This window comes from Nothoprocta perdicaria, unplaced genomic scaffold, assembly GCF_003342845.1.
Source record: "Nothoprocta perdicaria isolate Ctin4 unplaced genomic scaffold, notPer1 scaffold_92, whole genome shotgun sequence".
Lineage (NCBI taxonomy): Eukaryota > Metazoa > Chordata > Aves > Tinamiformes > Tinamidae > Nothoprocta > Nothoprocta perdicaria.
In genome coordinates this window covers 1324389-1337362 of record NW_020456221.1, presented here as the reverse complement: position 1 = coordinate 1337362, position 12974 = coordinate 1324389, and the positions used below count along the sequence as shown (strand labels likewise).

At 43.2% G+C, this 12974-nt stretch overlaps 1 protein-coding gene across 3 annotated transcripts; it reads left to right on the top strand.

The window, feature by feature from the left end:
• Positions 1–151: 151 nt before the first annotated feature.
• Positions 152–9139, top strand: ARL14EPL (ADP ribosylation factor like GTPase 14 effector protein like). 3 transcript variants are annotated; one of them, XM_026052849.1, is made up of 5 exons: positions 152–168; positions 4317–4412; positions 7246–7365; positions 8334–8473; positions 8846–9139. In XM_026052849.1, the coding sequence occupies exons 3-5, from the start codon at positions 7255–7257 to the stop codon at positions 9066–9068; spliced, it is 474 nt and encodes a 157-aa protein (XP_025908634.1). In that variant the 5' UTR covers positions 152–168; positions 4317–4412; positions 7246–7254; the 3' UTR covers positions 9069–9139. The 3 variants fall into 3 exon arrangements, with proteins under 3 accessions (XP_025908634.1, XP_025908633.1, XP_025908635.1); XM_026052848.1 differs by lacking the exon at positions 152–168 and adding an exon at positions 1359–1407; XM_026052850.1 differs by lacking the exons at positions 152–168; positions 4317–4412 and having other exon boundaries at positions 7241–7365.
• The last annotated feature ends 3835 nt before the right edge of the window (positions 9140–12974 follow it).

The following is a 12974-nucleotide window of genomic DNA, read 5'->3' as shown; positions in this document are numbered from 1 at the left end:
GGCCTGTTTTCTCTGGAGAAGAGAAGGCTCAGAGGGGATATGATTAATATGTATAAGTTCAGGAAGGGAGAATGCAGGGAGGAAGGGGACAGGCTGTTCTCACTGGTGGCCAGCGACAGGACAAGGGGTAATGGCCACAAGCTGAAACACAAGAAGTTCCGTCTCCAGGTGAGGAGCAACTTCTTTACTGTTAGGGTRACARAGCMSTGGCACAGGCTGCCCAGGGAGGTTGTGGAGTCTCCTACTCTGGAGGTCTTCAAAACCCGCCTGGATGCTGCCCTGTGCCACATGCTCTGGGTGTGCCTGCTGGAGCAGGAAGGTTGGACTAGATGATCTCTAGAGGTCCCTTCCAACCTTAAATATTCTGTGAATCTGTGAATCTGTGAAGCTCCATGCAGCCTACAGCCAGCTCCATGCTTCCCGCAGCCAGCTCCATGCTGCCCACAGCCAGCTCCATGCGGCCCACAGCCAGCTCCATGCTGCCCGCAACCAGCTCCATGCTGCCCGCAACCAGCTCCATGCTTCCCGCAGCCAGCTCCATGCTGCTCACAGCCAGCTCCATGCAGCCTACAGCCAGCTCCATGCTTCCCGCAGCCAGCTCCATGCCGCCCACAGCCAGCTCCATGCCGCCCACAGCCAGCTCCATGCGGCCCACAGCCAGCTCCATGCGGCGCACAGCCAGCTCCATGCGGCCCACAGCCAGCTCCATGCCTCCCGCAGCCAGCTCCATGCGGCCCACAGTCAGCTCCATGCCGCCCGCAGCCAGCTCCCTGCGGCCCACAGCCAGCTCCATGCTGCCCGCAGCCAGCTCCATGCCGCCCACAGCCAGCTCTGTGCCACCCGCGGGCTGCTTGGCCTCCGCGCAGCCGCGGGTGCCTCACCCTCCCTCGGGGCATCCCCACCATCCCCTGCTGTCTCCAAGGCCCGTGTCGCTTTGGAGCAGCGCAGGGACGAGATCCAGCGCTGTCGGGGTTGAGGCTCACTAGGGGCTGTGGCCGCCCAGCCCTGCTGGTGCTCAGCAGGCCCGCCCCAGCCGTGTCCCCTTCATCCCTGCCACGTCCGGAGGCGGGAGCACTCCAGGGACGGGCAAGTACGCGAGGCCCAGCGTTCAGTGGCCTCAGGGAGGTGGCCACCCTGGGACGCGTGGGCAGATGGTGCTGGGGAAGGATCCCCTGGATTGGGTGTCGGTTGCCAGTCAAGTCAAGGACTAACCCACGCTTGTGGCTCTGGGGTGGCAGTGGAAAGAGTGATCCATAGTGGGGGGTGTCATCCTTGGCTGAGTCTCTTTGCTTGTATGGAAGAAATAGCACTAAACAAGCCCTGGGGGCTGTTAGGCAGCTGAGACTTGCCCATGTTGGGCTGATTTTTGAGGCAGGCTTTACTGTGTCCTCTTCCCTGGAGCAAAAGGTTTCTTCACTTCCTTTTGTTCCTGGTGTTTCCAACAAATCATTTTAAACCCCCTTGCTGTTGGCATCTTAGCCACAAGGACATTATCTGGCAGCCATATTCATGCTTCTTTTTGTCATCTTCTCCCCAAATGAACATTGCTGGTTTGATTGTCCAGATGGGAGGAAAGTAGGGACTTAAGTAACTGACAGGCGGTGGTGATTTTGAAGAAAAGTGGGAAGAGAATGAGGGAAAAATGCATAATAAAAAAGGAAAATACAGTGTTAAAACCTGAGTCCAGCTTACGCTTTAACAATTAAATCATGAAGCCCCAAGGAACTGTTTGTGAGTGGGATAAGAACATTACAGACTGATTTTTAGTGCTGAAAACTAAAATTTCTTCTCTTCAGCTATTCACTTTGTAATGGCTGTAAGATACTGAGCACACAGTACATCACGGCGTAGAAGCATATTCACTGATGCATTATTGAATTCATTACCTACTTCTGCTTTAATGGGGAACTACCACCAGCAGCAATTAGTGTGTTTCTAATCCACTGCTATTTTTTATTGGCATTTAATTTAATAGAGGAGGAAATTTGCAATGAGAAAACCTCACAGTGAAATTACTAGCTCAATTTACTACAGAGAAAAGCATATACAGTGCAATCATGTTGGTCTTACCTATGATATATTTAGGTAATACTCTTAACTCTAGGGCAATATAACAGGAAACTGGTTATATGTCAGGTATTATCCTAGAATCGTAAGAATTGTAATGGTTGGAAAAGGCCTCTAAGATCAAGTCTAACTGTAAGCGCTTCACCACCCTGCCTGCTAAACCATGTCCCTAAGTGCCTCATCTGCACATTTCTTGAACACTGCCAGGGATGGTGACTCCACCACTTCCCTGGGCAGCCTGTTGCAGTGTTTCACCACTCCTGCCATGTAGAAATTCTTCCTAATGTCTGACCTGCACCTCCCCGGTGCAGCCTGAGGCCATTCCCTCTTGTTCTATCAGTAATTATTCTGGAGAAGAGATCGACCCTGGGCTCAACACAACCTCCTTTCAGGTAGCAAGGTGTGTGACAAGGTGTCCCCTGAGCCTCCTCTTCTCCAGACTAAATAACCCAGCTCCCTCAGCTGCTCATGAGGCCTGTGTGCCAGCCCCTTCTCCGCCCTTCTTTGGACACGCTGCAGCACCTCAACCAGCTTCAGGCCCGTTTACCAGTGGGCTTACACTTCTGCTAGCTATGATGTTCATGTCCATAGCTCTTCGTCTGGGAAAGAAAAAAGAACATCCCACATTCTGCTGTCACCCCTTGGCACAGGTCCCTGCTCTTTGGGCAGTAGTGAAGGCGAGCTCGCTGGCTTATGGAAGACCCCGCGACATCCCAAATATCAGTTTCATCCAGGACCTGCTGGAATAAAGCTGTATGAATGAGGAATCTGTGACAAAGCAACCAACTTGATATTGGAACACAAACAGTATTTAGAATCTATTTCGAATCTAGACATCTTTGTTTCTCTATATGCTTTTTCATTCATGTCTCTCAAATCACTGTTTGCAGCCATATGTTCACGCAGGCCAAGACTTGGCCCTGTAGGAATCTCTACTAGTTTTGCCACTGCTATCAGTCTTTCAAAATGCCACCTAAGATTTTAATTAATATGTATGTCTTCACTTGCTCCTCAGCCAACACCCATACAGTGAAAATATCTCTGAGTATATTGCAGGCTGCTAGTTATCACGTATGTCATGTCAGATAAATATCGTAACTCATACACAAAGTTCAGAAAAAGTTCACATTTATGTGTGCGTAACTATTAAAAGAATTTATGAGACCAAAGGAAGAATAAAAAGAGATAATAAGCAGAAGGCAGTCCAATTACAGTTTTTGCATGAACAGAGTTATAAAATTCTGTTTTCTCTATATTAAAGAATATGAAGGAATCAGAAGAACATGTGGAAAACAAACAGGTTTTATTTTTCTGCTTGCTCTCCTAGGAGTACCGTAGAGATTTTGTAACTTTTTTTCCCCTGAGGGATTTTTGTTTTATTTTTCTGAACAAAGAAAATAGTCTGTGGAATATAATGACTGTGTGTGTAACAGCATTTAAATCCTCTAGGTAAAATCTGCTGCTAAAATGTTAACATTTGGTTTTACAAGTGTTTGGAGGACAAGAAAACAATATTGCAAATAATAAATTTACTTGCACTCAGACTGGGTTATGAAATGCCTTAGAGCATGGATTCAGCTGATGAAGACAAAAGATATGTTGGACCATTTGTCTAAGCACAACAGAAGATGAATTCATAAAACTTGACAATTTTGGATGTTTGTCAAGATTAAGTTTTGTTTTAGGAAAGAGTAATGAAAGCCATCAGTGACTGCAGCATGCTGAAAATCGGCATCTGAAAGTACTGGGAGAAGCCCGAGTTTGTTTCCCCTGGCATATCCAGCAATCCTGAAAGGCAGAAAGCTCAACTGTGAGGTTGTGATGTAGTTTTAACCATATTTATTTGATTACTTTTGACTATTGGAGATTTTGACTGGAGCAAACAGAATCAAAAACTTTTTGTCTAAAGTGGTAATGTATTCCCGTTGTACATCTATGTGCTAAAAAAAGTTCTTTTTTTTTTCCTAAAATGCAATACTCATTACACTTTTATTGCTCACTTATGCTAAAAAAAAAAGGTCTAAGAAAGACTTTTGGTCTGAGAATGTGTAACAGATGGAGGTAATAAACGAGGACTCTCATCATACTTTATATTGTTTCCTCTATTTGCACACTTCGTGCTAAGTAAAACCATACTAAAAAGCCATAACTATGGAGACATGTGTGAGGTTCTTTAAAGCAGGTACCTGGCACTATCACCACCTGCTTCTCTGGGGAGCATTATTTTGATGATTTGTCTTCTGTTTCAGTCACTCTGGGGCTGACGTCACACTCTGGCTGTCAGAGGAATTGTGCAGCAGCGAGTCTGGAGCAATCAGTCTTTGCTGTGCAAGCCTGTTTCTTTGGTGAGTACAATTTAAAATTCCTTTTATACTGTGATCTGAACTGAGTATATTCAAAACTGTGATTTTCAAAAGGTAGATCTGGCAGATATCTTCTACCTATTATATGATGGATGCCCACGATTTTATTACTATCTTTTAAAGTTCAGCTAAAGGACTTCAACTTCAGGCTTTACAGGATTGCTCTTAGCATACGAAGGATTAAAAAAAAAAGAAAATCCTTAAAATCCTTAAAAGATGTCTTTATTTTACTGGGAAAAGCACAGCTATTGCCCTGTCACCAGTTTTATAGCATCTCTGGAAGAGACAGCATCTTTCAGCATCTCTGGAAGAGATTTTGTCTCTTGTCTTGCAAGAGACAAGATCTGTGTTTTGATCTGGACACGCATCTGTATTTGGGACTACAAGAGAAGTCACGCACTAGTTGGTAGGTGCCTCCTCCACTTCTTTACAGCTCACTCCACAGCATAGACTGAGGAAGGTGAATTTAATCTCATCCTTAACCAGGCTAGCACCAGATTTCCTGCACAGATTTCAGGATGCATAGGTGAGCATGTCTACATGCTGCCTGCTAATGCCAAAGGCCACAGAGAGCTCTGCAGAACTCGACTATGGTTATCAACAAAATGACTTGGTGTAACCCCTGTGTACATGAGCATCAGAGCCACAGTGAAAGCAAACGTACTGCTCGGTTTACATATGTGAGTCAGAGAGTGGGGTCCTCTGGGGGCGAACAAATGTAGCTAGTCAGCAGCACGCATTTGCTCTGGCAGGCTCTGCAGAGATACCAGTGCTACAGTGCTGAGCTCAAGCAGCCTGAAGTACCAGGAACACTGGTGACCACGTTTTGCAGACATTGAAATATTTAGTGCAAATTGCAAAGCTCATAAATGGAAATAATAAATTTTCAGAAGAGCAGATAGAGAAAAATATTTCCTTTGCAAAAATCATAAACAAAGGTTCTTCCTCCCAGCTTCCATTATCTCCTGAAACTTCTCTTGAACAGAAACATCTGTATGTTGCATAAATCCAAGTCTCTCAATATAATACAGCCTTTTCTTGCTTCCTTCATCTGCTTTTAATGTCAGCCCTGCCTAGGGTTTGTAGCCTAGACAGATGCTGTGGACACAGTGGTACCTTGAGTAGAGGCTGTTGGTCTCCAAGAAGCACTTGTTCCATTCAAAAGGTGTGGGAGAGTGCAGTTTTTGCAGGGAGGAATATTGCTCTCCTCTCAGGGGTTTGTATGCAAGTATCTAGCGCCTTGGCTTGGGATTGATCACTACAGCCTAACAGAATATACCAAGAGGATTCACAGCAGCAGGGTAAGCACTGCTTCAGGACCCTGCTTTCCTTCCTTTGTGTAGTTAAGTTCTGTAGACTTGAAAGTAGCAGTGTGAGTCTCATAGCCTCCCTTTTAGGAGATGACATGGAGGAAAATTAGCCTGGTGACTCTCTGAACTTTGCACAGGTCCTTAATCCTACCATGCCTGATTTTTAACATTTTCCTAAAGAGTAAATATTAACACTTTGTTTTTAGAATATATGTGGAGACAGAGATGTTTTGTGTTTTCTGTGAAGAATAACTTCAGTGAGGTGAAGAAGCAGTTGAAATATGTCAGTGTGGAATGAGATGTCGGGGGTGATCTGCCCTCTCATGCAAGGTCTCCTCTCTTGTCACTGCCAGGCCACTACCCGAGCCCCTTCTCACCTCTAACCCAGCTCTGGCTGCTGCTGCGTGCAGTGGAGCTGCCTGCAGGTGCCTAGAGACAGGGGGGCTCCTGGAGGCACGGGAGCTCCTGGAGGCACAAGGAGCTCCTCTCCCACAGGTCCCCTCTTCTGGCACAGAGCCCCTGCCCCACGGCACAGTGGAAAACCAGGCTGCATCCGCCTCTGGAGTCCTGTTCTTCCCAGATACAGGGGTTGGGCAATAATCCTAATGGGGATGGTATCCCTTCTGGGCACAACGGGAGAGACCTGTTGCCACCTGGGCAAGGGCATGAGGAGCTCAAAAGCAGAAGGCTTAAACTTTCCCTTCACTGTTTGGGACTGAAATCTGAGGCTCTGGAACAGAATATATTGTATGGAGTTGTATCAAAGTAGCTTCCCAAGTGAGTAGAATAAAATACCTAGTGTCCATGGCGAACATTCCTCCCCACTGTTTCTGTGTGATGCAGAGAGAAGGAAGGGGCAGGGCGGCCTTGCAGAGCCTCTACCTCTCCTGGGGTGCTCTCTTAGCAGTGAAAGACCTGCAATTTTTGAAAAGGAAACGTTCACAGTGGTTGAGGTTTAAAAGACAGATCTGAAGCCCTCAGAAGCAAAGCCATGGATCTACATGGAGCAGTCCAGCTGCCGTAGACCCAGCTGTGAAACTCAGTCTGGGTATCTATGAGAAGTGTGACAGGATGGAGGGATGGTGCACCCTGCGGTGACTTCTCGTCCCCTCGTTTTTGGAGACGTGCCCGAGGACCTGTAGCTTGGACAAGAGTGGCACCTAGTGGTGAGCGAAGGGCCACCCCACGCCGTCACCGCCGGGAGCATTGCCCCACGCTCTGGCTTCCCATGGGATTTGCCTAGGGACGACTGATACAGGCTTTGCTGGAACAGCATCTGTTTTATATCTTTGTTATTTCATCGGTGAATGCAAGTTATTTTATTTTAATGCGGTTTTAAACAGAGGCTGATGTGGAGCCACATTTTGTTCAGCAATTGGAATGTGCTAAGTGTATATCCTTAAGACTGTGGATATCACCTATCCATTCCTAAAACCTAAGGCATCTATAGATGTCATCACACTTCCATATATGTCTAACACACATGTATGTATATGTTTCATTAGGGCATTGAAATGAGTGATCATCTGGAAGAAAACTGTAAGAAAAGCAGTTCTGCCCAGGAAACATTCACAGAAAGAAACGCCTTTCCTTCTAAGGACTGCTCAATAACACAGAAACAGTTGGTATGACACCTCAGGAACCATGTTATTGATTGTGACCCCTCCCTTTAATTTCTTCCATATTAATTAAAAAAAAAAATAAGAAAAAAAGCTGAAGTCAATAGAAAAATACAAGTAATAATAAGCAGTAAAGTGAGCCAAGTTTGCAGGGCAGTGTTTTGGAAGACTAAGGGCACTTCAGGGCCCGGATGGGACATCAAGGGGAGAACCAAAAGGTCACAAAGCAGCTGGGGGCTGAGGGACCTCTAGAGATCACCCAGCCCAATGCCCACAGTGGAAGAGTGCCCTTGAAGGGGCCGTTGCTTCTCTTTTAAGTCTTCTTTAAATTCCAAAAGGTGACACTTCATGTTATCCATTCAAATCTCCATAGCTTATTATGTTTCCAACCTGAAACATAATTTAGGATCAAGTGCAGTGATGAGGCTGAAAATTATTTTAAACAAACAAAATCTACTTCATGCCCAAAGGTGAAAATATCTGAATGTTGCAGGTATATGAGATTGCCTTTGAGGTGTTCAGAAGGGTACAGGTGAAGATGCACAGCATCAGCCACCTGTTGTCAAGTTTATATTTTATTTGTGTATGTTTCAAAGTCACCAAACTGGCAGATCTGACTGAATTCCTACTGCTTTTGCCATGAGAAGCCCTCAAGCACTCCCTCAGTTGTGAAAAATCAGCAGGGCTTCTGAAAGGAATAGGACCTGCCAGGGAAGCTGGCAGGTGGCAATTCATCCCATTACCCAGAAGGAAAAAGCATCAATTTATACATATGTTTGTGCTTTTGTATAATGAATAATGAGTGTATACACAATGCCCACAGCTATTGTCTCAACTTAAAACAACACAGGTAGGAAAGTATTAAGTATTAATTTTTAATAGCATTTGGAAGCATACAGGGCCATTTAGCAGCTAATAAATACCTGGTCTGACTATAATGCTTATAACTTTGCTGTTCTCTTTTTTATTTATAGCAACAAATAGAGAAACAATTAAAATGCTTAGCCTTTCAAAATCCAGGACCTCAGGTAGCTGACTTCAATCCTGAAACTAGAGAGCAGAAAAAGAAAGCACGCATGTCACAGATGAACCAAGATTTTTTTTATAAGCCCAAGTAAGATATACTAATTACTTATATAATTAACTTCTAAAAAAAATCTATTATGCTGTTTACTGAAGATGAGATGAATATAAACTTTACTACTTTTCATAGAGATTATTTATTTAGATGTGAAAGCTGTACTGGGAAAAATAAAAGGGTTTTGGTTTGATTTAAAGGAATTTTACTTTTTTTGTGCACATATTTTTAATAACAGTGCCTGCAGCAATTAGGATATTATGCTGGCATTTTACTATCTTATAAGTGTGCTGAAGTGGAAATATTCCTGAAGAGACATTTTACACATTATTTCTATTTAGTCTTTGGGTACATTGAAGCAGTCTCTCAGTATCACTTTGTTGTTGTTGTTGTTTTTATCTCCCGCAGAATCACGAAGAAGTATGACAAACATGGCAGGCTGCTTTGTAATAATGTTGATTTGTGTGACTGCCTGGAAAAGAACTGCCTGGGTTGCTTCTATCCTTGCCCCAAATGCAATTCGAACAAATGCGGACCCGAATGTCGCTGTAGTAGGAAATGGGTTTATGATACAATTGAGACTGAGGCTGGGGATGTGATCAGCATGTTGCCATTCATTGTCCCTGACTGATGATGTTCCTGTTTTCCTTAGCATCTGAGCAAAGTTCTTCATTCTTCTATTTTTATTCAAGTAAATCTTGGTTTTATGAATTGATCCTAGTGAGGTGCCTCCAGTGGTGTTTATGCCTCTTTACCACTGCTACCCAGTACATTTTAACCTTCTCCATTAGGCCCAATATGCATTTCATTCCTTCTACTTCTTGTCAGGCTTGCTGTGGCACCTAGGCAGTTCCTCCTAAACCTTGGCTTTCTAAAAAGGAGGATGTCTGGACTGCTGTGAACAACAGTTTTCTCCTCCTGGGAAACTGAATCACATTATCTGGAATCAGCTTTTCCTCACATATTTTTTGCTTGTGCTTTTACTCAGGGGTGTGACATTACTATCCTTTTCTGAATGCTTGTCTAAGCATGTGTCCCTTCTGATGCCTTTACGCCTCGTCTATATGAAGCAAGGCACATTTGAGATAACACATTGACGTAACACATTGAGATTGAGCCCTTAACACTGTGCTTCAAAACTGTGTCACTACTTTCCAGTTGCCTTAGGATATAAAGGAACATGGAAACTGCTCTCCAATTCTTTCCTATTGCCCAATGCTTCAAGACTAAAACCAACATGTTCAGTCAGCAAGTTTTTCAGCAAATTGTGGCCTTGTCTTGACTAGGCAATAACCATAGTTCAGACTAAAGGAAACAGATTTACATTTTTTGCCACTGGACAGAAGTATCTTCAGTTCCAGCAGGCTCCTCCTTACCATGATTCATGGCAGACTTGACATACCACAAGCTGCACTGTGTCGTCATACGAGGCTGTTCTTGGTTTTCACCATAGGGACTTTTGGTCTCCACCTTAGTGGAGAACTGGGGGTCCCTGTGGCCTGGAAGGTGAGAAGACCTCCAGCAGCACATCACTGGGCAGGCAGTCATCCACCCCAGGCCAACGGCTTGTGGGCTTTCCTCTGAGCCACAGATTCCTTTGCACATGACCTGGACCTTTGCACTTGAGCAGAGGACCAGTAGCTCTTCAAAAAATGAAATTAATTTGCAAGGGAAACAAGGTGACAGCATTCCCTTGAGTCTGAAATGGTCAGGTTTGAACTAGCTTTACTTTCTTTACACTGACGTCCAAAGAATGAACAGTTTCCCAGGAAAAAAAATGTAATATCTTAGAGTAATGTGATCAAATCCAGATTGCTGTAAATTTGGAATGCTATTATTAAATTCATTGTTTGGTGTTACTTTGTGTATTCTTAGTCTGGTTTTTGACCCCATCTTAGCCAAATGCAGACAGCAGGAGAGCACCATCACTGAGATACCTAATGCAGCTTTGAAAATGAAGCTGAAGGGCAGCAGTCAGAGCCAGGACAAGGACACTGAAACCACAAACGTGATGCACAGGCCGTTCTGCCATGCATGGGAGGACAGCAGCTCCACACTGCTGCAGACAGTGATCATCCCAACTTGGCTCTTATTTCAAATCAGCAGCTGATAGTTGCACAACAAATTCTATTAAAGTAGCTACCTGCAAAAAAGAAAAAAAAAAAGATGCAAGATGCATGTCTCAAGTACTGATGTGTAACTTACTGATATATATATGTATGTAAAACAACAACCGAGTGCCCTTGTCTGATAGCTTTTGTCAGGCAATTACATAATTCCACATTGGAGGATGTTTGCAGATGATTATTAAATGAAACCGCTTTCAGAGAGAGCTGATATTTCTTAACCTCTTATGAAATCGTTCAGTTTTGAGATGACAAGAGTCATCTCCTTACCTCATAAAGTATCACTCTAAACAGAATATGCTTTCACCTTTGGGGTAAGGTCACTTTAGAGAGCTTATGTTTAAAATTATTAAGATCAAAGCAGCTCGATGAACCGTTCCACAATGTCTGTCACCTTTTCTTCTCTCTTTCCCCCCAATATAGGGGTTAAACAGTCTGTGACACTGTCAGTTTACCCAGGCTGTCTGTTCCTCACCCACGTGGCTGCCTTGCTGACAGCCACCAGTGATTCCCACTGTGGCTTATGGAAAGATGAAAACTCAGGAATACGCTAAAGTATAGACTAAGATCCTATCTGCCAATCTTTTCCTAAAAATTGATTAAATCTGCTTAATTTGAATTCACTGTGCCCTCTATCTCCTTTTCCACTTTAAGAGAAACTTCTGCATATTGGCTAGAGACTACTCAATCCCTTTGCATAGCTTAGAGAAAAATTAATCCAAATTGTTATTGTACTTAACACTATATGTCACCATCTGCTGAGGCAAGAACTCTCGTAGTTAATATTTGCCAGTCTCTGAGATCCATACAAACACAGAAAAGCCATAAAAAAGGGAAATAATATACTTTGAATTCTTTTCTGGACAATTTTCTTGATGCTTTTAACACTTCCTGTAGAGCACAGCTGGACTTTCTCCACAGATAACCAAACTAGAGGAAAACAGAGATTTGACTGACTTTATGAGAAAACTAGAAGACCTTGACTACAGAAGATCTCTGGATTTCTCTATTTTCTGGATAAATATTTAAGGGAATGTACTTATGCCAAAATCATTACAGCTGCTGTCACTCTACTGGGTTTCTTAACTGATGATAGTGATACTATCACTAGTAGCTTCTACTGCAGTAGCACTACTGACTGTAGCTTCTCCTTTGACACATTGACTGTGATTTTAAAACATTTTCAAATAAATTATGCCGGTTTAAGTTGACCTCTCTGTTTAATGCTATTCTACCTCAAAAACAGATACATCAAGCAGGAGCTACCCACAACTTTTAACATTGGTGAGAACATAATATTTGCATCCAAGAACCGTCACTTGTAGCCATGTCATGAACCACAGAAAGATCTTGCTATCCTACTATTTTCAGTGGTAACGTGTCTTGTTTCCAGTGGCCTGGCCCTATCAACTCCTTACGAGCTTCCACCTCCGCTCAGGTGCAAATGTAGGAGCACCCATTCCTTAGAGGATCATATCTGTCTGCGTTATAATTCAGTAAATTAAGGTGCACTGCTTGCAGCTGTATTTGCTGTATGTTCATGGTTATATTTGACTAAAGGAGTGTGCTGTGCAGCCTTCCCTTCTGCTGAAGTAGTTTCATCCTCTTCATGTGGCCAGATGTAAGAGTTCACACATAAGCATAAAATAGCAAAATATAAACCAGCATATAGAACCAATAAAGTGAAATTCCCCAGCCCCTATTCATCTTGAACAGCATCTGACATTGCAAATAGTCCTGTTGATTTTAATGAGATTTTTCATACAGCAGGATGCAACTAATGACATAGAAGGAGTGGCAGATTGCTTCATAATGATAGCAGTCATAGACAAAAAACTCACAGAGGAGTATTTATTTCTGACAGAAGTAATCTAACTGAAACATATAAAATGCACTTTACAAAACAAGTTATTTTCTCAACGAGATTTGAGGAGTTGAGCTATTTAATACTAGGTGGAAGACAAAATTCAATTCCTGCTATACAAATTAATTGCCTGTTAAGTGCAAATGCTTAAACTACATGTTCAGTTGTGAGTGAAATTTTATGTTGTTTTATTTTTATCAAATACTAGGATAATTATATAGTTAATTTGTAGCTCAGAGTTATTGTAAAAATCGTAACTTGAAAATACTTTAAGGAGCTCTACAGATCGTATGTACCTTCAGAACTATAGAAATAAGGAAAAAACAGCAGAGAAAAGGAAGACAATAGAAAAGAGGAGGATTTGTGTGTGAACACAGTGACACTGCAAGTAATAGACTGGAATTAAAAGCGGATCAAGAGGATCTAAGAAAACAGAGGAAATAACGCACTCCGAGGAAGGAGGTGTCCCAAGGATCTGCAGCACACGTAGTCCTCAGCGCAGGATAAGCTTCACTGACATCTCTCTTGATGGGTATTTTTCTCTCTG